This window comes from Lontra canadensis, unplaced genomic scaffold, assembly GCF_010015895.1.
Source record: "Lontra canadensis isolate GAN:19392208 unplaced genomic scaffold, GSC_riverotter_1.0 scaffold98, whole genome shotgun sequence".
Lineage (NCBI taxonomy): Eukaryota > Metazoa > Chordata > Mammalia > Carnivora > Mustelidae > Lontra > Lontra canadensis.
The window spans coordinates 5270687-5294992 of record NW_022631092.1 but is presented as its reverse complement, the minus strand read 5'-3'; the positions used below and the strand labels follow the sequence as shown (position 1 = coordinate 5294992).

The 24306-nt window shown below is 48.9% G+C and overlaps 1 protein-coding gene across 4 annotated transcripts in view; it reads left to right on the top strand.

Moving 5' to 3' along the window:
* DPF3 (double PHD fingers 3) overlaps positions 1-24306 on the top strand; it is a 257321-nt gene that overhangs the window by 175084 nt on the left and 57931 nt on the right. For all 4 annotated transcript variants that reach the window (XM_032837279.1, XM_032837280.1, XM_032837282.1 and 1 more), the window contains exons 7-8: positions 6966-7103; positions 24113-24241. In XM_032837279.1, coding sequence (XP_032693170.1) covers positions 6966-7103; positions 24113-24241 — 267 coding nt within the window. The remainder of the gene's footprint in view (positions 1-6965; positions 7104-24112; positions 24242-24306) is intronic.

The following is a 24306-nucleotide window of genomic DNA, read 5'->3' as shown; positions in this document are numbered from 1 at the left end:
CCTCCGCGGCCTCCTCCTCCCCGTACCCTGCTCCCCCAGACAGGGCGCCAGCGGGGTGGGCTTGGAGCGGGGAGGGGGGCGCTGTAAGTATTCTGGGGCAACACTGAAGGTATTCATAACTCCAGGCGGGAGGTGCTACCTGGAGAATCCAGCCCCTGGATGGGGAAGTGGGCAAGCACTATTTCTGCAGCTTGACAGATGGATGCGCCCCAGGGGAAGGAGAGAGAGGAAGGCAAGCTGGACCTTCCTTACTGTCACAGCCGGTCCCCTCCGAGCGCCGTGCCAGGAACACAAATCCAGGTGCACGCTTGCCAAGGTGAAAAGAAGGGCCTCGGGTTGTGCCTGGATCGGGCTGACCGGTCCCTGGGGTGATGGCTTCATAGGGCCAGGACACAAAGGAGTGGGCTCCGGGGACAGAGACTGGGGTAGGAAGATGGGGCGCAGCCGTCTCTGAACGCTTCAGCAGTCCTGGGGCTCGGTGGGATTCTGCACGGCGGAGAATTCCAGAGTGAGGCTGCTGACGTGATAAAGGGATAGCAGATGGTTCTAAGACTTTATTTTCAGTGTACTTTCCCCACCCTCTTTTTCTGGTGACTCCCTCGCCCCTGTCTGCAGAGGAGAAATGACTAGCTACCCCCTCCCCTTTTGGGTTTATTCCCTTTGCTTTGATGACCGTGGTGCTGGTAATAGAGGACAATGGCTGCCCCTCCCGACGAGCCAGGCACTGTTTCATTTTTTTAAATTTATTTTTTAAAAAGATTTATATATTTATTTGACAGAGAGATAGAGAGAGAGCACAAGTAAGCAGAGCAGCAGAGGGAGAGAAGCAGGCACCCTGCTGAGCAGGGAACCCGATGCGGGGGTGGGGGGGGGGGGGGGGCTCGATCCCAGGACCCTGGGATCATGACCTGAGCCAAAGGCAGATGCTTAACCCACTGAACCACCCAGACGCCCCTAGGCACTGTTTTAAATGTGTTTCTTTCACGGAGGAGCCTCAGACGAAGTGAGGCAGATGTGCTGTGGTGATCATCCCTGTTGGCTCCAGAGGATTTGGAGGCACAGAGAGGTTTAGCAACTCAGCCCAGATCACACAGGTGGTCGGTAGCAGACTTGGCAAGGGTTTTGAGTCCCAGCAGTTCCTACCCCCTTACTCACCAACCAGAAGCTGCCTCTCTGAAGGGTGGCACAGGCATGCCTGGGCCAGGCTTTCAAGGTTACTGCAGAGGGCATTTTACTCCCAGCTCAGGGCTGCTTGGGGTGTGTGTTCCATGAGCAGCCCCTGCGTATCCGCGCTGTCAGGTTCTTTGTTTTGAGTAACTTATTCCCTGATCTCTGACCCCAGCCCCAACAGGTTTCCAAGACCAGATACACAATTTATGGGGCCCAGTGCAAAATGACAATGACGGACCCTTTATTCAACGTGTGTTCAGAATTTCAAGATGGTGACAGCAAAGCCTTAGGCCAAGCGCGGGGTCCTTCTGAGCACGGACCCTGTCTGAAGGCACGGGTCGCATGCGCGTGAAGCTTGTCCGTCTGTGTTTGGTGTGGCAGGGAGGTATCATTAAATAGCACTGGGTTTTCCTTTGCTTCCAATCCAGTCAAAGTAGGATTTCTAAGGCATTTCTTTCCATCAAAACGTAGCAGTCTGATCCAGGTACAATTCCACCAAGATAAATCTTAGAAATCTTCTGTCCCTGGGAGGAAGTCATTCAAAGGCCTGGTACTTGGGTTAGAAGCTTTATTTTGGGGTCAGACATCTTGCTGTATTATCTCCAATTCCTCCTAACCCTGCCTTTTATACTCCCTCCCGCCTCCTTCCTTTTAGCTTGTGAGCCTGCTCCAGGGTGTGCCCTATTAAAGAACGAGGCCCACTCAGCCTCCCCGACCCCCATTCCCATCCACCACCCAGCCTTACTGGTGGCAGGAGTGGTCTGTCAGCCCTGTCACCACTTCCTCATTTCCGGGAGCACCCTAGGCCTCTGAAGTCTTATCTTGTCCTCCTTGAAGTCGTGGATTCCCTTCTCATGAAGGTGGCCTCCTGTCACATCCACTGATCTCTTTCTAGTCTCTGTCTTTCTTGACCCTTCTCAGGCATCTGGCATTCTCCTGGTTCTGCCGGCTTATCTTCTGTAAAATGGGGACTTGGGTTGCTGTGAGCAAATTGACTGGAAACAAGAGAACAGGTCTCACACTTGGTACACAGTCAATAGCTGTTTGCTGTGGCTGTGACGGTTTGTATCCTTGGTCCTGTCATCTGGAAATCCTACCTCTTTTTAAAAATTTTTTTTTGAAAAATTCCAGTATAATTTACATCCCAGTATAATTTACTACCTTTAATATTAGTTTCAGGTGTACAATGTAGTGATTCAACGATTCTATATATTTTATGCAGTGCTTATCGTGTTAATATACTCTTGATCTCCATTCTTAAGATACTGGTGTTTTCTGAGTTCTGTCCTCTGTCCACGTTTTTTCTCTCTCCATCATCTTCTAACTCCCCCTGCCGCCCTTCCAACCTCCCACATCCGCATCTCTTTCCTAAGCTCAGGGTGTGCAGGGCAACCCCAGACTGAACTCATTCTCTTCCTTCTTTAAATCTGGTTTTTCTCCTCATCCTTCGGCCTATTGCTCTGTAGTGTTTTTGTTGTTTCCCTTAACTGACCTCGCGTGCTGGCTGTGCTCTTCCCCATGCTGGTCACTGGGGATGCAGCAGTGTGCAAAGACACAGGGGCTGCCATGCTTGTGGCCGGTGGGGGGCACACATAGTGATCCATGATTTGTCCTAGGAAGGTAACAAACTGGGGTCCTAATTTTGATTGGAGGGACTTCCCTGGAGAAGGACATTTGAACTGACATCTGAAGAATGATGAAGTGTTAATTAGGCATACTGGGCCTGGGGACCATTGTGGGCCACGGGAAGAGCTTGTGCAAAGGCTCTGTGGTAGAAAAAAAGATGTTTATGGAGGAGAAAGGCAATGGGGCAGAAGGGCAGAGAAGGTGGTGGAATGTGGTGTCGGGCGAGGCTGGGGAGCTAGGCAGAGGCTGGATGGGGCATGGCCAGGAAGACCAAGTTACTGTCATTCTCGGTTCCTCCTCGCTGCTTATACCCACCCTTTGCCACCAGATTCCTTCTCTTTAACCCCTCTCCCATCCTGAAATCCTCATTGTTCACACATAGAAAATTAAAATAGCCTCTTGCCACCTTCAAATCCGTCTTCTGCGCTATAGTCTTAAATAGAATTTCTAAAGTGTAAATCTGAATAAGTCGGTCCTCAGGCTGCAATCCTGCCCTGGCTCCCCATTTTCAGGACAAAGTCTTGCCCGGCTTCCTTGCTCGTTCGCTCCTTTACGCTTCACCCCTGCCCGCAGTGCCCCAGAGTTGGGCGGAATGTGCTTTGCTGCCTGAATACCTTTGCCTCCTTTGTCTGGTAATGTTCTGCTACCTTGCAAGCCGCAGCTTACTCACCTCCTCCAGGAAGCCCTCCCTCCACACTTAGATGGGTGTGCTGGCCCCTCCTCTTTCTTGGGTGCCTGTGCACACTGGTGTGTTTGTCCATCTCCCTGTTTGCTTGTTGACTTGTACATCTTCTCTGCCAGAATGAGAGCTCCTGGAGGGAGGGCACTAGGGTTCCTTTATCTTTGTCTGCTGATGCCATGGGGCTGGGCACATATGAGGTGTTAAATACATGTTTTCTTGAAGACCTGATGATGAAGGAATAAGATGGTATAAACAGGTGGTGAAAAATGGCAGCTCCATCAGGAGAGCTCTGTAGTTCTGTGTAGGGGGATGATGGGTGAGAGGTCTGGTTTCCATGACCTCCCTGTACTGTCTGCTTCTGTTTCCTCTAATGACTGAGCTTTATTTTGGGGTCACCGTCCCCACCGGCCACTTCCAACATCCCAAAGGGCAGGTGCACCAGGGTGAGCAGGGTCAAGCCCAAATCTATTCATTCTTCTAGCAGAATGGTTCTTAGACTGTGGCGTGCAGAGGAATCACCTGGAGGGCTTGTTAAAACAGAGATTTCTGGCCCCACACCCGGAGCTTCTTATTCGATAGATGTGAGCGGGAGCCTAAGAACATGCATCTCTAAGCTCTTCACAGGTGACACTGATGGTGCTGGTCTGGGGACCACTCTTCGGGAATCTCTTTTCTAGCAAAAGGATTTGCTTTAAAAATAATTACTGTCTATGGTGCTGGGGAAGGAGATGTGGGAAGCTTTTTGCTTGGGTTTGGTTTTGTAGGTTTAAAGACCTATTACTATGAGATTAATTTGGATAGATGGATCAGATTCTACACGCTTCCCTCCCCACCGCCATCTCCTGGCTTTCCCACAAAGTATTTCCGTGTTCATTCATCAGTTGGTCAATGGATGCGTTCTGAGGCCGTGATCTGTGCATGGCAACACAAGAAGTGGAGTTGTTATTAAGCCGAAACTGGCATGAAACTGTCCTTAAGAGAAGTCCTCTGGTACAGTTGTAACTAGGATTCAAGGACATCAAAGAAGAAACGCCTGTTTGGGTGGGTCGTGATTCCCTGATCCGTGGAATTGTCCCAGGCATAGAGCATTAGTGGGAATAAAACAATCTGATGAGTGAGACTACATGACTTTTAAGACCCTGGAATTCTGTGATTAAGGAAGACGGTGGCAATTAACATGACAGAACGGCACAAATGGAATGCTGTGGAGTTGGTAGTAGGGAGGTCTGCAGACTGGTTTCCGGAGTCAGTGGAGGCGTCCTCATGGAAATACTGAGATGACTGTCCTGATTCTTTTTTTAAAAGCAATTCTCAGCCATTTCTTTTTTTTTTTTTAATTTTATTTATTTATTTGACAGAGATCACAAGTAGTCAGAGAGGCAGGCAGAGAGAGAGAGAGGGAGAACCAGGCTCCCTGCAGAGCAGAGAGCCCAATCCGGGGCTCGATCCCAGGACCCTGAGATCATGACCTGAGCTGAAGGCAGAGGCTCAATCCACTGAGTCACCCAGGCGCCCTGATGACGGTCCTGATTCTTAATAAACATTTACATTTGGTTACTAAGTGGATTTATAGCCGATGACCCCACAATTTGCTGTTTATTGACCTCAGATCGTTGCAGAGGTTAAATAGAAGAAGCCACAAGCAGGCCCAGAGTGTGCCTTGGGGGCCTCTTTAGGTCCCATTTCCCCAGTCAAATGGAATTGAGATGTGGAGTGCCGTTTTATTTTTTTTGATATATTTACAATAGAGAGAGAGAGAGAAAGAGAAAGAGAATGTAAGTAACCAATTGTAGGACTTGAACTTAGAGCCACTGGGTCACCAACTTGAATTTCAGACTCTCACCTTATTGAGAAAGTCCAACCAATTGCTAAATTCCACTGTTTGAGGCCAGGGTCAAAGTCCCTCTTTCAGGAGGGCCCAACACTTAGCACTTGGCACTTCAGGCTAAGCTGAAGCCCCTTGCCCTGGCCCCTCACCCCTCCTCAATATTTATCAGCATCTGTTATGTGCAGGGTACTGAGTGAGATACAAACATTATCTACAACCCTTCAAGGTAAGTAGTACTATCATCATTTCCAGATACGAAAAAAGGCACAGAGAGGCTACGTAACTTGTCCAGTTTCACACAGCAATTTGCCTCAATTCATTTTTGGAAGTCGATATAACCATAAAATCGAAACATGGTAGAAGATAGGTCAAAAATTCTAGCTCCATCTCAGATCTGAGTATAGATCCAAAACGCAAGATTAGAAAACAGAATGCAGCAGTTTATGAAGTGGATAATGTACTTTCGCCCAACAGAGAGCATTCTAGGAATATAGGAATGGCCCAAGGAGAAGAAACATTAGGAAATCAACATAATTCACAGTACCAACAAACTGAAGGAGAGTCATACACTAGTAGATGCTGAAAGGCTGATCAGACTTTCCTGTAATAAAACTCTTAACACAGGGATAAGAGGAAATACTTAAATTTGGTAAAGACTGAAAATTAGCTGCAAGTATCATTCTAAACAGTGAACCACTAAATCCAACTTCACTGACAGTGAGGGTGGTCTGGTCTTCAGCCATTTAGCTGGGCTTCTGCTTCTGAGGTACTGGGCAGCCAACCAATGGAACTGTCCCTTTCTTCTTCTGTGCCCCAACAGAGCCGTATTTATGTGGCCGGGTGTCCTTGTCTCATACTGTCCGCGTGAGAGGTCGTGCTCGTGAGGACACATTCCTAGATTTTTGGGTACCAGAGTCTTCCTGGGGCACCAAGGGCACGAGCTTTTGGTTGCCACATCTACCAGTGATGGCTTGGCTTCATGGTTTTCATGGCAGAAGAGGGATGTGTTTTTCTAGCACAGATCACCATGTGATACATCAAAAATATTATCTGTATCAGCTTTTGTACTTTATACAGAGTTAACCACCATGTGGTGGGGAAGGAGCACTGCATGGGGATCCGGGACACCTGAGTTCTAGTGACTCTGCCTCAGTTAGCTGTGTGTTCCCAGGCAAAGCGCTTAGGCTTGCTGGGCCTCACTTGGCTCACCTGTGCCATGGGATATTGGACTGGATGGACTGCCAGTGCTCTTTGCCCTCAAAGTTGTAATCATCATCACCCTCACCACGTGCCCCACACTGTTACAAGTGTTCTGCATAGAGATGAACTCAACCCAGCAACACTATGAGTTAAATACTATCATTATTCCCATTTTCCCTCTGCAGAAACCGAGGCTCAGAGAGGGTAAGTGACTTGCCCAGGGATAGGAAAGGCGCTCTTTACACAGTTCAACTTCCATCCTTTACCTTTCTCGTTTTTCTTATCCAGGGCCCGTGCTGTGACTGGAGTGTTGGCTTTGTCCAAGAGTGGGAGACACTTCCCCAAAATGGAAACGCAGCTCTGGGGCAGACGGATGGGAATCACTGCCTGGGAGAATGCGGGCAGTGACTACAGAGGTTGCTCATCTTTGCTTTTTCCCTCTTCTCTTTTCCTGTCTAGTCTGTGGCAAGCGCTACAAGAACCGGCCCGGACTTAGCTACCACTACGCTCACACTCACCTGGCCAGCGAGGAGGGGGATGAAGCTCAGGACCAGGAGACCCGGTCCCCGCCTAACCACAGAAATGAGAACCACAGACGTGAGTTTCCAGTCGTTGGGTTGGGGCAGTGATGATGTGGGTGGGCAGGGCGAGACAGTGTTCTTTTCACCTCTGGCATCTTTGGTGGCCCCCATGGGTTGGTTTCAATGTCCTGTGGCGACTTGGCTTTTTTAATGTAACCCCAGCTTCCCCCTGGGTCCTCTGAGCCCCAGGCTTAGAGTGAGCTGGGCCAGGTGCCAACCCCAGTTCTATTCCCAGAGGAAGGGAGGTGAGTGTTAAGCAGAGGGGAAGCCAGTTATCTGGCTGTTGTCCAATGCCAGACCTGTTTCTCTCCTTCCCTCAGCTCCAGAAGTTCCATTCACAGGGGTTGACCTGACTTGGGCATAGCCCTTTGGCATGTCAGTTCAGATGGACATTTCAAATGTTGCCTTGGCCACCAAGAGATGTAGAATATTCTGGATCTGTTGCCTTGGCTGTTATAGGGGGTCACAGTTTTGGTTCAGAGCTCTCCTGCCTTCGAAATACTGCCCTTGAGCCTCCATGCTTTTCACTTGAACATTCCCTCAGCAAGCGTGGTGAGTGCACTTGTCAAAAACTCAAAATGGGGTGGCATGATGGAGTCTTAAGAGCTTGTTTCGAGGTGTGGGTCATTCTAAGATCATTAGGTGAAGAATAATTGTGGACATGCCATCTATTTTTTTATTTTGTTCACAAGATTTTGTGGTAGGTATTCTTCAGGCGAACGGAGTGGTGTAATGAAAGGGATCAGACTCTAGGATCTGGGGGTGGCTTCTGCGCATTTTAGTCCATCAACTGAGTCAACGGATGTCCATCGGCTACTCATCGGATATTTGAAATAATTAGCATAACCTGGCCAAAACCTTTCTTGGGATTAGTGTCAGTGTTGCCTAACCCCACCCTCCTTTCTCCTTGTGATGTTGCCTTCTGAATGTGTGCGCTCAGGCTGCCATAACAAAATACCACAAACTGGGCGGCTTAAAGAGCAGAGATTTCTTTTCTTGTTCTTCTGGAGGCTGCAAGTCCCAGACCAGTGTGTCATTGGGGGCGGTCCCTCAGAGGCCTCTGTCACGGAGTTGTAGGCCTCTGCCTTCTCTCTGCCTCTTCTCACGGTGGTCCGTCTGTGATCACGCACCCCTGCTGTCTCTCTGTGTGCCCAGGTCTCCTTTTTGAAGGATACCAGTGACTTAAAAGGTTACCCACCATAACCTAATCACCTCTTTAAAGGCCCTATCCCAGAAGAGTCACGTCATGAGGCCTGGGGTCGGGGCTTCAACATACACATTTTGGGGGGGACCCAGTTAAGCCCACATACCTTTTTTAATTTCTACTCACTCACAGGGTTCAAGCCTTTCATGTGACAGACCCTTATTTCCTTGCCTGCTCTTATCATCTGGACAGAACCTGGGAAGCAGGGCAGGGGCGTCTGACAGAGCTGGCCCACCTCCCTGTGCCAGCTTCTGAGTAGTGCTGAGCTCTCTCTCTCTCTCTCTCGCTCGCTCTCGCTCTCTCTCCTCCCTGGGGAGAGTTTCCTGTGGTTGAGCCTTTCAGAAAGGAAAATGTACGGGGCAGCTGGCATTTGCGTCCCTCTGTTTCTCCTCTTATCCCTTCTCTGATCTAAGTGGCCTAGGCGTACCTATTGTCTCTTCTGGCAAAGGAGGCCGAGAATGATCTCTTTTGATTTGGGTTGCTATCTGGAAAGTATTTATTAGCCACGGTTGCTCTCTCTGAAGTATTTGTTAACTTGGTATTATTTCCCTGTCCCCCCAGTGCTGGCTTATCTTCTTTACATCTCTTCTCAAATGTCAAGCCATTTGGTCCCTGTGTTGTGCTTTACTCATGCAGTAGGGTCTGGAATGCTTTTCTTTTGTCTGTGTCTCTTTTGTGTGTGTGCACCGCGATGGCCACGGCAGAGGAAGGTTCCTCGTGGTCCCCCAGGTACGCTGTGGGCCCGAAGAGGATCAAGGAAATTTCTTCCTCAGACATCCCCGCTGGCTCCCCCACACCTGCACCCACACCCGCTGGCTCTTGACTTCTGGGGTGTGCGCTGGCCCATTTCCCTCTGTCTACCAGGATCTCCTTGGGTACGCTCGTGATTCAGTGTCTTCTGTCTCCCCATGTCTTCACCATGAGGCCAGATGGCCTTGCTTAGTCAGGAAATGGTGTCTCTTCCTCCTGGATGGAGATGCGTCCCCGAGTCTGGCTGCGAGTCCTCTCTCCTTCCCCTCTCACCTGCTGGTGACAAACTGAATTCTTCAAAAAGCCTCATCGGACTACCCCAGGGTTTTAAGCTGCATAAAAAGCAATAGCTGTCCCTGGGTTCATCTGGGCCCTCCTTACATGAGGAAAGTTCCAGAACCTTCACAAACATCTTTTTAACATCTGCTCCCAGTACCTCTGAGAACTCTGTGATTAACTCCAATTTTGCTAGCAAAGAGGGTGTGGCAGGAAGGCCCCTGGGTCCACAGAAGCCATTCCTTCCCTCTTGCCCAATTTCTCTGAACAAATCTAAGAGACAGAAGCTCTTCCCAGGTTCTCGGCACCGTGCATGCCACCAATCTGTCTGCTGCTCCGAATGTCTGCTCCGTTCCCTCCCACATTCCCCTGGTGAGCGGCCCCCCAACCATTTTCTCGTGAGCGCTAATTGCCAGCATCATTAATACCCAGTCATTAGCTGCTCCCACTGTTTGGGGTGGGGGTGGGCTCCCATCCATCCTGCCCCTAAATGCCACTGGGGCTGTGTGGTGAATTGAACGTGACAGCTCTGCAGCCTCGAAGGTCCCAGCTTTGTGATCCTTCCTTGGCAAGGCTTCTGGGCTGGGGGAGGGAGACAGGAGAGCTTCATCCAAGAGGCTGATCTGCAGTTTCCCCCAGGAAAAGTTCTGGACGCCAACAAAGTGGGAATGCTGACTTCTCCCTCTTTAGCAGAGCCGTAGGGTGGCCCAGCTGCTCGTGAGCACACGCGGGCCTCCGGGAGAAGCAGCCCTACCGACTCAGGAGTTTTTCGAGGCTCGGGCATCTGTGCTCGCACCACCTGCAGCAGGAGAGACCTTTTGACTTTGGTCTGCCTGTCGCCCCTTGCCGCACCCCCAACTGTGCCTCCAGCCAAGCCGAGGCTCACGCCTGTGCCTGCTGCTGCTTTCGGGCAGAGCGGACTGTGGGAGCCAGCACTGACCTCCCTCCCCGCCCAGCCCCAGGCCGCCCCAGGCCACCGGCTCAGCAATCCACAGCCCCTCCCGCCCATGTTCTCTCGCCTTTGTTCCTCTCCTCGCTGCTCATTTTCTCCTGAGGACACCCTTCTTGTCACTTCTGTAGGTTTGTCCCCTTACCTTCATGCCCTTGACTCTCTGCCTCCACTCTAGGCAGTGCTGGGATGCTTGGAGCTCCGACCTTCACCTTGGGGGATAGTACTTTTCTGATGGGGTCTTTCCTACCTAAGCCGTCATCCTTCCCCTCGCTTCCTGTGTGAGGCCAGATTCTTCTTCCTTCTTGCATTTCTCTGAGCACCTGTGTTTGCGTTGTACAAATGAAATCACCGTGTGTGTGTGTGTGTGTGTGTGTGTGTGTGTACCGGTACACACACGTAGACTACATGTGTATGGGAGGGGGGACTGGAGCAGGTTAGGACTCCGTGTGGTGCCACTCAGAAGCATTCTCTCTCTCTCTCTCTTTCGCTAATGATTTATTTATTTGTAAAAGATTTTATTTATTTGAGAGAAAAAGCAAGCAAGCATGAATGGGGGAGGAGCAGAGGGAAGGAGAAGCAGACTCCTGGCTGATCAGGGAGTCCATGGGGCTTGATCCCAGGACCCTGGGATCATGACTTGAGCCTAAGGCAGACACTTAACCGACTGAGCCATGCAGATGCCCCTATTTATTTATTTTAGAGAGAGAAAGAGAGAGAGAGAGTCCGTGAGTGAGCAAGGGGAGGGACAGAAGGTGAGGGACAAGAAGAGGGAGAGAATTTCCAGCAGACTTCCCACTGAGCACAGAGCCCAGTGTGGGGCTCAATTGCATGATCTTGAGATTAGGACCTGAGCCGAAATCAAGAGTCAGACGCTTATTAACCGACTGAGCTACCCAGGCAGCCCACTCAGAACCATTCTCTTGTGACTTCTGAAATGCCACTTTGGTAAACAGTCCTGGGGGACCAACATAGCAGAGAGAACTGGATCAGAATTCCGAACTCTTTGACCCATGCTCACCATGCCGCAACTCTTCTTCCACACGCAGTGGGAATCTACTAAAGTGATGATTTCAAGTTAGTTTTCTGGGAGGTGGGGTAGGTGTGAGCACTGATGAGGTCTTGTACCAATGGAAAAGCTGTGTAAATAAATTCAGTCTAATACATGCATCCGTCTGTCCATCCATCTATCCATCCATCTACTGGCTTCATATCCCTGTGCTAGTTACTGTCTTAATCTCTGTCCTGAGAAGGAGTGTGTAATGGAGTGTGTCTAGAATAGTGAAGGGCCAAGGGCTCAAGGGCACGGTACACTTTGTACCCCCTAGGGCAGCCATGCTCCCAGTGTGACGTCAGAATCCCCTGGGAACTTGTTGGAAATGCAGATTCTTGATTCCACCAGACCTGAGACAGAGACTCTGAGGGTGGGGGTGGCAGTCTCTAATTTACTGGGCACTCTGGGGCACACAGAAGCTTGAGAACCACTGGGATTTGCGAAGACTTCACTCAGGAGGGGACATTCAGGTTAGCTCTGGAAGATTCAAGAGGAACTTCCCGGGAGGGAGAGGGCTTCCCAGGTAGGGGCAAAGGCAGGGAGGTATGAAATAGCACAATGCCCCAGACAAGGGATTGTAGTTTGGTCTGGCGGTAGCATTGGAAGAACGGTGGGAAAGTGAGCAGGAGCCACCATTGGAAGCATCTTCTATGCCAGACTGTGTAGCTGGCATTCTGTATGCCAAGGGGAGCCACAGTAGCAATTACTGGAAGGCAAGGACAAATGATTTATAAAGAAAGTTGTTTGATATAGTATTAATTGTCCCATGGTATATCTCTTTTACCTGATAGTGTAAACGAGTAGAAAATGTCCTGTATAACATACTTGGAGCTCCTAAGAGGGAAGTGACTTTTAAAAACATGTATCTATAAAATTTATGTCAAGCCTGTGTCTCAGGTCCCTGGAATGGAAGTCGGGTTGTCCTGGGTCCTGAGAGGTGTCTGTCTTCTGCCCAGTGATGGTGTGCCTGGCACATAGGTAGGCTTTCGGTATGTGCCAAGAGAAGAGAAGGCCCCACACTAGCACGCCTTTGGAGGCCATATTGTACTCTGCAGGACTGGAAGAGGAGAGCTGAGTTGATTAAGGGTAATGTCGGCTGATTAGATAATCTGAAAATTAGTCTGATAATGTGCAAATTACCTAAAAGAAGCATATGATGTCATTGCTACACTGATGGGAAAGATCTAACAGACGTTAGTCTCCTGACATCTCTGTCCTCTAGCATATGGCCCGGAGGCAATGAAGAGAGCTTTGGGAGAGAGAGAGTGAAAATTGCCTTTGACACAAGCTTAAGGATTTTGGATCACTCTGAAGGTGCCTGAGAAACCATAAAGCACACACAATCCACCACTTACCAACCTTGAATCAGGAAATTCAGGCTTTGTTCCAGGGGAGAGAGAAGAAAATTCAGACACAGGGCTCTGTCTGGAGAAGCGAGTTGCTTCTCACTTCCTGAAGAATGAATTTGGAAACTAACCACAGATGTTCTTCAGGTGAATTATTATTTAACTAAAGAGTTACAGATTATGAAGCAAGCTAAGAGCAACCTGAAGCCTCCCTCTGGCCTTGAGGATAGAGTTGGAGTTAATATTTCAGGGCTTTGGGCTAGGAGAATGGCCATGGAATTGGCCAGGCCAGAGTCTGAATTCCGACCTTGCCACTCTGCCATCTTATGCCTGTGTGATTGTGGGTCAGTTTGCTCACTTCTTTGCTCCTTTGTTGCATCATCTGTAAGATGGAGTAACCATACTGATCTCCTGAGGTTGTGTTGGTCTTCGGCGAGACGATGTGGGTGTTTGGCACCTTGCCTGCCCGCTGCGAATGCTGATATCCCGTCTCTGTACCATTCGGACCAACAGAGCATGTCTATGACCACAGATGGCTAATCTGAATCGGGGCTCGTCTGTGGTTGTGTGATACTGGGAAGCTAACTGCCTATGGGGGGTCTCACTGGCATCAGGCATACCTACCAGAGCCTGGCCCAGCTCTGGCGCATCTTTTGAGAAACCATAAATGGAGGACGGCAGTCCCACACAGGCAAAACATGGGTATTTATTGAGCACTTACTGTACATGTGGCCACGTGTGGGAGAGACTAGGTATAATTGGGCCTTTAAAAAAACATAGCACATGGTCTTAACCCTAGGACAATTTCTGGTTTAATTGGGGAAGTAAGATGGATGCAGGAAACCCAGCAGGAGAAAGTGTGCGGCTGAGGCGAACCATTGAAGCATCCCCATATTTACTATCCCATTTCCCCATTCCCCTTACCTTCCCAGGAGCCTCTTTGGTTTCTCTCACATTTTGGCCCAATTACCTAGAAGATTCTGGATTGAAGAGTTTCACGTTCTGAGTAACGACCATGACAGTAATATTTCCTGACATTCCTTGAATGTGTCAGACAGACACTGCGCTAGGCAGGCCACATTTCTCTCATTCCCTCTTTGCAGCAGCCCCATAAGGAAGGTGGGTGCTGTGTCCCCTAGAGGACACAAGGCACACGGGCTCCAGCTGATGTGCTTATAGACGTGGAGCATGAATGTGAATTCTCCCATCATGTGTCACTTCTTAGGAAGTGTCTTTAGGCCTTTGATTCCCCCCGCCCTCTGCCTTTATCAGAAATAAAATTGTTTCACATAAGAGAAGAACGAGGGGAAGAAAGGACAGAAGGCTTACTAGGTGCCGGGCACTTTGCACGTATTGTCTTGTATAAAGTTCACAGCCCATGAAGCACGTGCTGGGACTGAGGCTTGGAAAGGTGGCATCGCTTGCCCCAAGTTACATGGTTAGCAAGATGGGAAGCTGAGATGTGAATGTATTTGAGTTGGACACCATTCAATTAAGTCAGGACATTGGAACCCCAAGTGATGGCTCCTAATCTTAAAGATGGGATCTTTGTCCTAGTGGTATCTCTTAATTTTCACCTGTAGGCCAATTGTGGAGTGCATCATAGCGCACAGTGGCTTTTCAAAAGAAACAAACATATTAATGGATACTTCTCTTGGATTGCCTAGCAGAATACCAGAGACTAAATGCCTTAAACAATAGGAATTTATTTCTTACAATCTTGAAGACTGGAAGTCCAATATGAAAGTGCTGCTGTGTCTGTGTTCAGTGAGGGCTCTCCTCTTGGGTTGGAGATGGCCACCTTCTTGCTGTGTCCTCGCATGGCTTTTCCTTGATACAGGATGGTAGAGAGAAGTGAGCTCTCTGGTGTCTTTTCATATAAGGGCACTATTCCTGCCGTCCTCATGACCTCATCTAAACCTAATCACCTCCTAATACTGTCACCTGGAGGGGTTGGGTTTCAACATATACATTTTGGGGGAGATGCAATCTAGTCCATGGTAAGCATGTTTAATCTTCAAAACTAACTTTAGCTGTTTGTGGTGTTATGTGAAACTCCCCCCATTACAAATTCTGCCCAAGATTTTAATTTGTAAATGAATCTCACTCTGGAAAAAAAAAATTGTACATCGCGTAGTTCACTAATTTTTCTGCGTCTTCCATTTGTGCCTCTCGCAGTCTTTCCTGTCTTAGCTCTCGTATATTTCTCTTTCTGACCTCGTCCTTTAAAAACAATAATGCTGTGCCCAAAGTTAAACCTAGGATTCATCCTTGGCTTTATTTTCCTTCACTACCTGTATCAGCTTCCTCTCCAAAATAGACTCCAAGGCCGCTTCCTATCTTCATCTCCTGGCTTCCACCAGATCCTGCTTGGAATCCCTGCAAATTCTTTATTGGTCTTTTAGCCTGTTTTTAACTCCATGGATTGACCAAAGCAGTCTTTTTATTTATTTTTATTTAAAGGTATATTTTTTAAGTAGGCTCCACACCCAGCTCAGAGCCCTGTGCAGGGCTTGAACTCACAACCGTGAGATTGAGACCTGAGCCGAGAGCAAGAGTCGGAAGCTCAACTGACCAAACCTCCGCCCCTCAGGTGCCCCAGGTCTTTTTAAAACATAAAATAGATTATGCTATACTCCATTCCCAGAACTTATAATGCATTTAAATACGATCCTAACTTTTCACCTTGCGGGTCTGTGTTATTTCTTCTCAAAGTGAGATCGGCAGCTTCAACATCCGCTGGGACCCGGGTGGCCAACTCCTCCAGGTTTGCCCAGGACATTCCCAGTTATAGACTGAAAGTCCTGTGCCCTGGAAACCCCCCAGTGCCAGGCAAACCTCGCTGGTTGGCTACCCAGTAGGGGAGCTTGTAAGAAATGTGGAGTCTTAGGCTCTAAGCCAGACTAATGAATCCTAATCTGAATTTTAGTGAGATGCCTACCTCATTTGTTTGCACAGCACTCACATTTGAGAAGCCCTGAGGCCTGCCATCCACCCTGACTTGACTTCCTTAGGTGTGTGTAGCTTCTGTGGCCAGGGCAGGGTGGTAGCTGGTGGGCCTGGGAGCCAGTGTAGCCTCTTGCTGACACGTGACCCAAGACAGCTACCTCGCTTCTTTGTGCCATGAGAGTCATCTATGTAAAATCAGAACATTGATGCGTCTATCTCACGGGGCTATGTGAAGATTCAATAAGTCAATTCATATAAAGCACAGCATGAACAGAACATTTATGGAACACGTGTGTGGTCATAGAGCAGTGATTCTTAAGCTTGAGCCCATCAGAATCACCTGTTCCTTAGCACAGAGACTGCTGGGTCCTCCTACAGGAGTTTGGACTCGGTAGGTCTGCGGAGGGACCTAGAAGTTGCATTTTTAACAAGTTACCAGGTGAACCACTGCCTTAGAGAAATCTAGTTTTTGGAGACTGATGTTCAGTTTTTTTAATTTTTTCTTGTGGACTCACCAAATTAAGATGACTGACCAGGAACCAGGTTGCACTGTGAAACCCAGGGGATAGACTTGGTTTTCACTCTTTTCCTAAAGTTCTGTCCTAGGATGGCAAACGACGTGTCTGTGGCTCTCAGCAGCGGCTTCCTGGCTTGCTTTCTGGGTGTGTCCCCCATCTGGACTCTCATTCCTGGGCTGGGCTGCCCTTCTGCTCTGTAGTCTCTTGACTCTGTCCTAATCCTCAGACCTGACACTAGAGTCATATCCTTTTCATTTTCTTAAGTACTGCTTTTCAGTCCAAAGGACCTAGAAAATGCTGGTCCATTGTGGGCTGCTGGGGTTGACATGGCCGAGTCCTCTGGAGGTGGTGGTGAGGAGGGGTGGAGAGAAGCAAGGCTGAACAAGAGACTGAGGGGCTTGCTGAATTCTAATATCACAATAATAATATCCTGACAACTTATACGGATGAGGCTTATCCTGCTCTAAAACGTGGAGATGTCCTGCAATTCTCTAAGGGGAACGACTCCACTTCATTCAGAGCCCCGCTGACATAGTTACTCTCAGATTAAACGTTTCTCCTTTCCCCTAACTCATTTGGTGGCAATAACAAGTTGCTACGCCAGGGCATGAACTGACCCACATGACCTTCCACTGGAAAATTGAAATATCTTCTCGTGCTTTCCCTAATCAGCCCTGCAAAAAGTCATCAGCTCTGCTTGGTTTTTTTCCTCACTTCTCTGAAGCCTCAGTGACAATCCCAAAGTTGCCAGCCAGGGGCTGGAGCACAAAGGACATGGCCGATGGGTCACATGACCACCTAGGCCCAGAATTGGGGATGTGCTGTCCTAACTCCCGGCAAATCACAGCTCTAACCAAGTAATGTCTGTCAGGACTGAGACATTGATGTGAGCAGACGTGTCTCCTGTTGTCACAGCACAGCGTTTAGGAGTCAGTGTTCTCAAGGTGTGTGTCCAATGGTGTGAGTTTTGGACTCCACAAAAATGGAAGAAAAGAAGTAGATGCAAGGATGAGTGGGGTGACTGGCACCACCTTTAAAACGTGTATGAAGATTCTGCAGCCCCTTAGACACATAGTAAGACAGCCTGTTTTCTCTCCAGCTCTGTGGGGTTCATGGTGAGAGGCCCTCGAGCATGGGGTTCAAGGGGCTCTGAAGCCAACCGAGTCTGGGAATTCTTAACTCTCTCCATCCTGGTTTTCCAAGAAATGTCTCAGGGAGAGGATTCCCGAGGGAGGGAAGGCGCACTGGCTTTCTCCACCACAGCTTTCTTCTCTCCGATGGGTCCCCAGTGACTTCTGCTGCTCCCTCTTTCTGTCCCTGTGATGAACAGGACTGATGCTGGCAGTGCCTTAGAATGGTCACTCGGTCCTCAGGGGACACTGGACACCCACTCGACTCCTAGTCTTTGACTTCCCTTTGCTTCAATTTTTTCTTTGTCCAAAGTGCCTCTGTGAAGATTGTCCATCCTTTCCTGAAGTATTTGCTGACCAGCACGGCGTCGGCCACGGTGCCAGGTGCTGGGGATTCCGCCATTAAGGACACTGCTCCTGCCCTCAGGGAGCTCGAGGCAGACAGGGAGAGAGACACGGCCACGCAGGTGACACAGTGATGAGAGGCTGAGGTCCCTCTGGGTTTGGAAGACGTCACTTTTCTGATCCTTCCTTCACCCCATTAGAATCATCGAATCATAGACCAGAAAGGGACCTTACAGTGTCCCCTAGCATATTCTTCTGCCTCTAGCTAGGCAGGCACGCCGCCCTGGGGCCTGAGGCCTCTTCAGAGAAGCCCGCTCCTCCTCCTGTGCCTTTGTCCGACTGGCTCGGCTCCCAGCTTTCCTGCAGGTCTCTCTGCCATTTCAGCCCATTCTTTCTCATGTTGTCCTGAACACCATGGACTGTGGTGAATTTAGGCCCATCCGTAAACTTGAAGACACTGAATCAGCCCTCGGCCTTCGTTTCCGCCGGGGCGACTGACCTCAGGGCCTGGCATCACTCTGCCTTGGCAGCCCCTCTCAACCTCACCTACATTCACTTTGTCCCCAGCACTAGGTGGCACAACGGCCAGTGAGGGAGAGCGAGTTCTCTGCCGGGGAGGACGCTGGCGGCCCTATGGGCGGGTGGGGAATGGCCTCTGGTGTCTGTTTCCCTGCCGGGCTCCGCAGTCCCCTTGCCTTCCCGCATGGAGGGAGGTTGGCCTCGTTTGTCTTCCTTCTGGAGCCCTGGGGTAGGGCCTGAATTAGTGGCCAGGAAGAACGGGCCTGAACAGAATCCCAACGTTTTTATTCCTTGGATCTGTAGGATTTATTTTTTCATCAGTTCTAGGGAAGCAGTGAAGAAAGGTGTCAGGCCTTGGGGATAATTTATATGAGTAAACACGTAAGGAGTAGGGTGAGCAAGAGCATGAGAATTAAGGCCATTTATCCAGGCTTTGAGGCTCTGTTTGCCCTCTGGTCCAGCCTTCCCCACAGTCTTTATCTTGCTCCTTTAACCCTCTCCTTGCCCTGCTCGGCGTGGGCCCACGCAGAGCTGTGTGCAGCTGCCCTGGCGCCTGCCCGCCGCCCGCCCCTCCCACAGCCCTCATTAAAGGCTGGGTACAAGGTAGCAGGATGTGGTGGTGGCCTCCAGCTGAGGCCTGCTCGCTGATTCTGCAGGGAAGGCACGTTGGCGTCCACCCTCCCTCCTCGCCTTCCCTTCCTCTTCTCGCCGGGCCTGGCCCGTGTGCGTGTCCTGGCTGGCCAGCCTGGGGCTGCCTCTCTGCGTTCCCTCTTTCCTCAGCCCTTTTCTTTCCTCCGTCCTCTGAAGACGCACTCTGCACAGCCAAGTGGCCCTGGCTAGGATGCTTTACACTTGAGAGATGAAGTAATAACAGGTGGCAAGACCAGAGGCTGCCGGAGCCCAGGATTCCGGTTGCCATGGAAACAGGTCAGCCCTGTGGAGGGATGGGAACTGTCAGCCAGGGAGGGTGGTGGGGGAGCCAGTGAGAAGGGCGCGGAGAAGCAAGGCTCCTCCTGGAGGGCTCTTCTCATTGCCCCCTGGTTCCCCAAGGGCTACGCACCCCAACTTGCAGGCCCCGAAGAGAGAGCTGATGGGCGGCAGGGTTGGGTGGCAGGGCTGGGTGATAGGCATGGAGCACGGCCGCGTGCTTGTGAGCACCAGGCCCTGGCAGGCGGTCTGAGCATCTGCTCAGAATGTGAAGTCATGCTTTTGTGGATGGGCTGTGGGGTTGGGAGGGTGGCGCTAAACTTCTGGCTTGCTTCCGATTTCCCTAGGACACTTGGGATGCAGCTTCCGTCTTGGCAGGACCGGATTGGGGGCTGTTGCTGGTGGCCAGACTGTCCTGGCCACACCTCCCATTTCTGGAGTGGCAGGCAGGTCGCCGCAGAGATTGGACCCAAGCGGGGAAAGACAACCTTGTCTGGGTGGTAGTTTTAGGGAAGATTTGGGGCCTCGTTAGCCAGAGACATGTGGCCCGATCGAAGTGGACTATAAATACCTTTCCAGAAGGACTGCTCACCCTTAACTGAGTGTAGTGGTGGGACTCTTTGGGGCTTGGCTTTTCCTTCCTCTTGGTTTGATTGGAAGGCTCCCTCCCACCTCTTATTTCTTTATATATGTGTGCGTGCGTGTGAGTGTTTCTTTATGAACTTTGTTCTTGATTTCCATCCCTCCCCTCTTGAGCTTTGTAGTTAGCTCCCCCAGGTAAATTCCTAAAGTCTCAAGGCTCACTTTATTTTCTTGGCCGCTTCCTTGTATCTCTTACATGATCTCAGCCCATGAACATTAATCAACAGAAAACCAAATCCATCATTATGGACGCTGCCATCGAGAAACCACTTGGGTCTTTGCCCTCCCGTTGTCTTATTCTATGAAGTGGGACTCAATTTCCCATAAGCAGAAGCAGAATCTCTATTTAAATCCCTCTTGCAAGGTCTGTGTGAGCTTCCTATTTATAGTAAAATCCTTTTTATAATGATCTCATACACAGTACCAGGAAATTGCTCATTGCTGGGTCAGGCCATAGGCCAGTAGAGTTGTGGTGTAAGCCTTACTTAAAAAAAATTCCTTTCAGAGCCTCTGGAATTCTCTGGAGAAGTGTTTTCACAGAGAATGGGACAATAAACAGGATAGCCCAGTACGGATTACTGTGGTAGGGACATGAAATTTAAGTTCAAAGGGAATTTCAGCTTTTATCAGGCCAATCTCAATCATTTTTATCCCTTTGGGCTTCCTAAATGACATATTGGGTGAATCAAGTTGAGTCTAAAGAGATTTATGAAATGTTTTATATGCAAGGTGTGGCCAGGGAGTGTTTGCCTCTGGACTTTCCAGGAGACAGAATCTCTGGGGACATAGACGACCCAGGGGTGAAGCCAAGACCATAATCACTTTGGGTTTTGGTTACATCATCTTCAAATAATCCCCGCTTTACCATGTTTTTGTGAGAATCAGTGAAACAACATACATAAAACCTCCAGTGGAAGATCCGTCATGGTTTTATAGCGTAATAAATGTCTGCAGCTTTTTCTTTTCAAGAAACTGTTTAACAGGAGGGAGGCTACATAGGTAGGAGCAAGCTGGCATCCCCTTCTCAAGGACAGTGAATTGTAGTCTTATGCTTTCTTACATGTTTGTGTACAAGAAGGTGTTTCCCTTACCATAGTAGGGGTGTATGGGGTTATTATTCCAGCAACCCAGGGCCCTCAGCCACCCACTCTTGTTTGCTGTGGGAACTAGACCTGACACTAGGCTAGATGACTGACCAATCCATCCAGACATGGACCAGCACTTCTCTCTGAGGACTTGGGAAATAAGCTGTGTCGTGAATGATATTCAGAGCGACAGATAACTCTACCATAGGGAAAACAAACACAGTGCTCTGTCCCCACTAGGAGGATGTCCCAGGGGTGTCACTGGGCTGTCTGCTCACATCTCTGCCATCCTTTTCTAAGCCATTTGTCCTCTGCATTGTGGTTAACCATTTCCTGGGTGCAGGGCCTATAGGTGTTTCAGTGATGAGTTAGATATGGTATCTGACCTGAAGGAGGAAATCATTCAGTACAGGGAGTAGAGGCAGGTGTACCCATGTAGAAAGAAGAGAAGGGTCAGAAAGTGATGTCAAGAGAATGGCCTCCCCAAGGCCTGACTGGTCCTTCTGGCTGGGGCCCTGGGAGAGCTCTATGGGAAAACCCTCACCCTGAAACCAATCCTAAATACCCAAAAGTATGAGAACCAGAACCAGAAGCTTTTGCTTCATCAATCCTACGCCATTTGACCAAGATCAAACGAGGCTCTGAGCTCACTGTTACTAGAAGAGTGTAGGATTTTGCCAAAAATGAAGCATAGGTATTCACTGTCACTTTCTCTACTGGGTCACTGCTAGACTAAAATGGTACCCCTCCCCTCCCCAGCCCTGACATATCACAGCTCCACACAACAGGGCCTTCAACTGGGATCTTAGCACCTTCTTTACGCCCTTGGCCAGGCACTTTGTATGGCCAGCAACCAACACAGATATATGTGGGGATCCTGCTCTGATTCAGCCCTCTCAGAAATTTCTCTTCATTACATGAATTAAATTCTGTTCCTTTGTTCTTTTTTACACAGGACCAATTTCTCTATCACCATCTGCTTTGCCGTATTAGATCATTCCTGAATTTTTAATTTCTTGCAGTATTGGAGCCCCTGATTCAATGATTCAATTCAGTTCTACCCATGGTCTGTTGGTGGGAAAGACCATGAAGAATCACCCAGGTGTTCTTATACTCTATTCTACTTCATCCTCATAAATCACAAGGCATACACTGTGTTGGAGAAAACCAGATTCTTTGGTTGCTTAAAGATTTTGTGAAAGGAGAGAAAATCTGACATAATAGGAAGTCCCTAAAAGAACAGGAGAGGTAGATAGTGAGGCTGGGGCTCCTGAGATTTTTAGTGGGATGATACACGTGGATGTCTTTGATCTTTGACCGCTTTTCATATGGGAAGCTACCTGAGTTGTGACTGGCATCTCCATATTTTCTTTCTAGATCCTATCACTCACGAAAGTTAGCTCTGGCTTACACTCAGCCCTGGAATTTCATACACATCACTTCTTCCTGTTCCCCTTTTGATTGATTTCTAGGATAGTCTCCTAATGAGAAAATCCCGAGTTTATTTGCTTCATAGACATGCTTGGATTTTCTTGAGAGTTCTAGAAATGTTGAAGATGGCAAATGAGAGGGATGAAAGGAGCTTTCTTCTGGATTTGGGCAATGAAAATTTTAGAGGACAATTTTTGCAGGGGTACTGATTTGGGAGATTATTTGCAAAACCGTTTTTTAATGACCTGTAGTGTCTTTGAGATGCAGTGAGTGATAAAGAAAAAATCCACACCCAAGAGGCCATAGGGTGTGGCCAGCTCCTCTGTCTGCCCCCAACAGCCAACACCTTTTTTTTTTGCAGAGAATTGTCTGCCTCCCTGAAGATGAAAATCAATGACTTAGAAACTGATTAAACAATCCAAATAGCAACTGATAAATGGATTAACTCTCTATAATGTAATTCTGCGAGCTTTTGTCTTCTGCCTTCCCCAGGTAAGTTTTTCTATTCCTGGAGGCAAAGCAGAGGCATGGAGGAAGCAAAGGCCAGAGGGAATCATATTAAAGTGGGTGAATCCGTTTATCACTTACTGTCTGGATGGTATTTGTGCTCACATATCTGCTTCCTTTTACAGATTCGTACCCTACGGGACCCTGATTAATGCTAGCCAGTAAATAATGAAAGATAGCAGCAGACATTGGGTATAGCGAGGAGGAAGATACCCCGGTGGTTTAGGCTGATCCCATAAACAGGCAGACTTTTCTTCTTAGTTGCAAACAGGGAGTGTTCATGTGACAAATGAATCTCCACAATAGGGATCAAAAAACAGGAGAATGGAGGCATTTCTCCCCATGCAAAGAAACCTGTCCAAGCTTTTTCAGCCAGCCCCTAGAACTGAGAATGATCTCAGTGCTTGAGAATGTGCCGTTCTCACAAACTTTGTTTTTTAAGATCACATCCGAACATTTTTCTTTGCCTTTGGATAAGGACCTTGGGCAGGGGTGGCTTAGGAAGGTCTTGAGCCTCAAGGTGCGCTCACCAACTCACCATTCAACTTACCTTTAGCAAGAGGCTGAGCTGAGTGCCCAGGTCTGGTTCTAAGCTCTTGAGGTTTGCGGGTTAACTAGTTCTGGGTTCTCTCCACACACGTGAGTCTGGACTTCAGGGAGATGAGGCTGAACAAGAGTGGACCTTTGTGTACCTGGCAAGATGTTCATCAGAGTCCCCAGAAGCATCTTCGGTGTCCTTCCTGGAAATTACTACCATCAGTGCTTCTTTGTTTTCATTTTCAGGGACAGAAGGAATAGCTCCCAAACAAGAGCATCTTTCCCAAGGGCAAAACCTAGACATTGCCCATTCTTTCTCCCACTCATCCCACCACTGTTTATGGTTGCTACCTGCTGTTTGAGGCCTGAGCCCTGAGGGCTGGTTGTTCAGGGATGAGAGAAATTGACTTGACTAGTAGGCCTTCTGGATGCTTGGTTCATCCAGGAAATGCGATCAGAGGAGCAAGGTAGTTTCTGTAAAAAATATTGCACATATTGCAGAAGTTAAACTAAACTCTGGATGGCTTGCAAGGGATTAAAACTATTGAGTTGAATGTGTGCCTGGGTGGCTCAGTTGGTTGAGCGACTGCCTTCAGTGCAAGTCATGATCCTGGAGTCCCAGGATCAAGTCCCACATCGGGAATCCCTGCTCAGGGGGGTTCTGCTTCTCCTTCTGACCTTCCCCCTCTCATTCTCGCTCTCTCTCATTACCTCTTCCTCCCAAATAAATAAATAAAATCTTTAAAAAAAAGGAACTATCGAGCTGAAGAGGATCAAAAAGAAAACGTAGTGCAAGGGCCAGTAGAAACGCATGTCAGCCTAAAATCAGATTTTTTTTCTTTTAATGTTTCTATAGCCCAGAAAGGACCGGATGGGACAGTCATTCCCAACAACTACTGTGACTTCTGCTTGGGGGGCTCTAACATGAACAAGAAGAGTGGGCGGCCTGAAGAGCTGGTGTCCTGTGCAGACTGTGGACGCTCTGGTGAGTGTGGCCCCTTCTTGCATCTGTGCCTGTAGAGCGGGAGCTGTTTCACTTATATCCCTCCG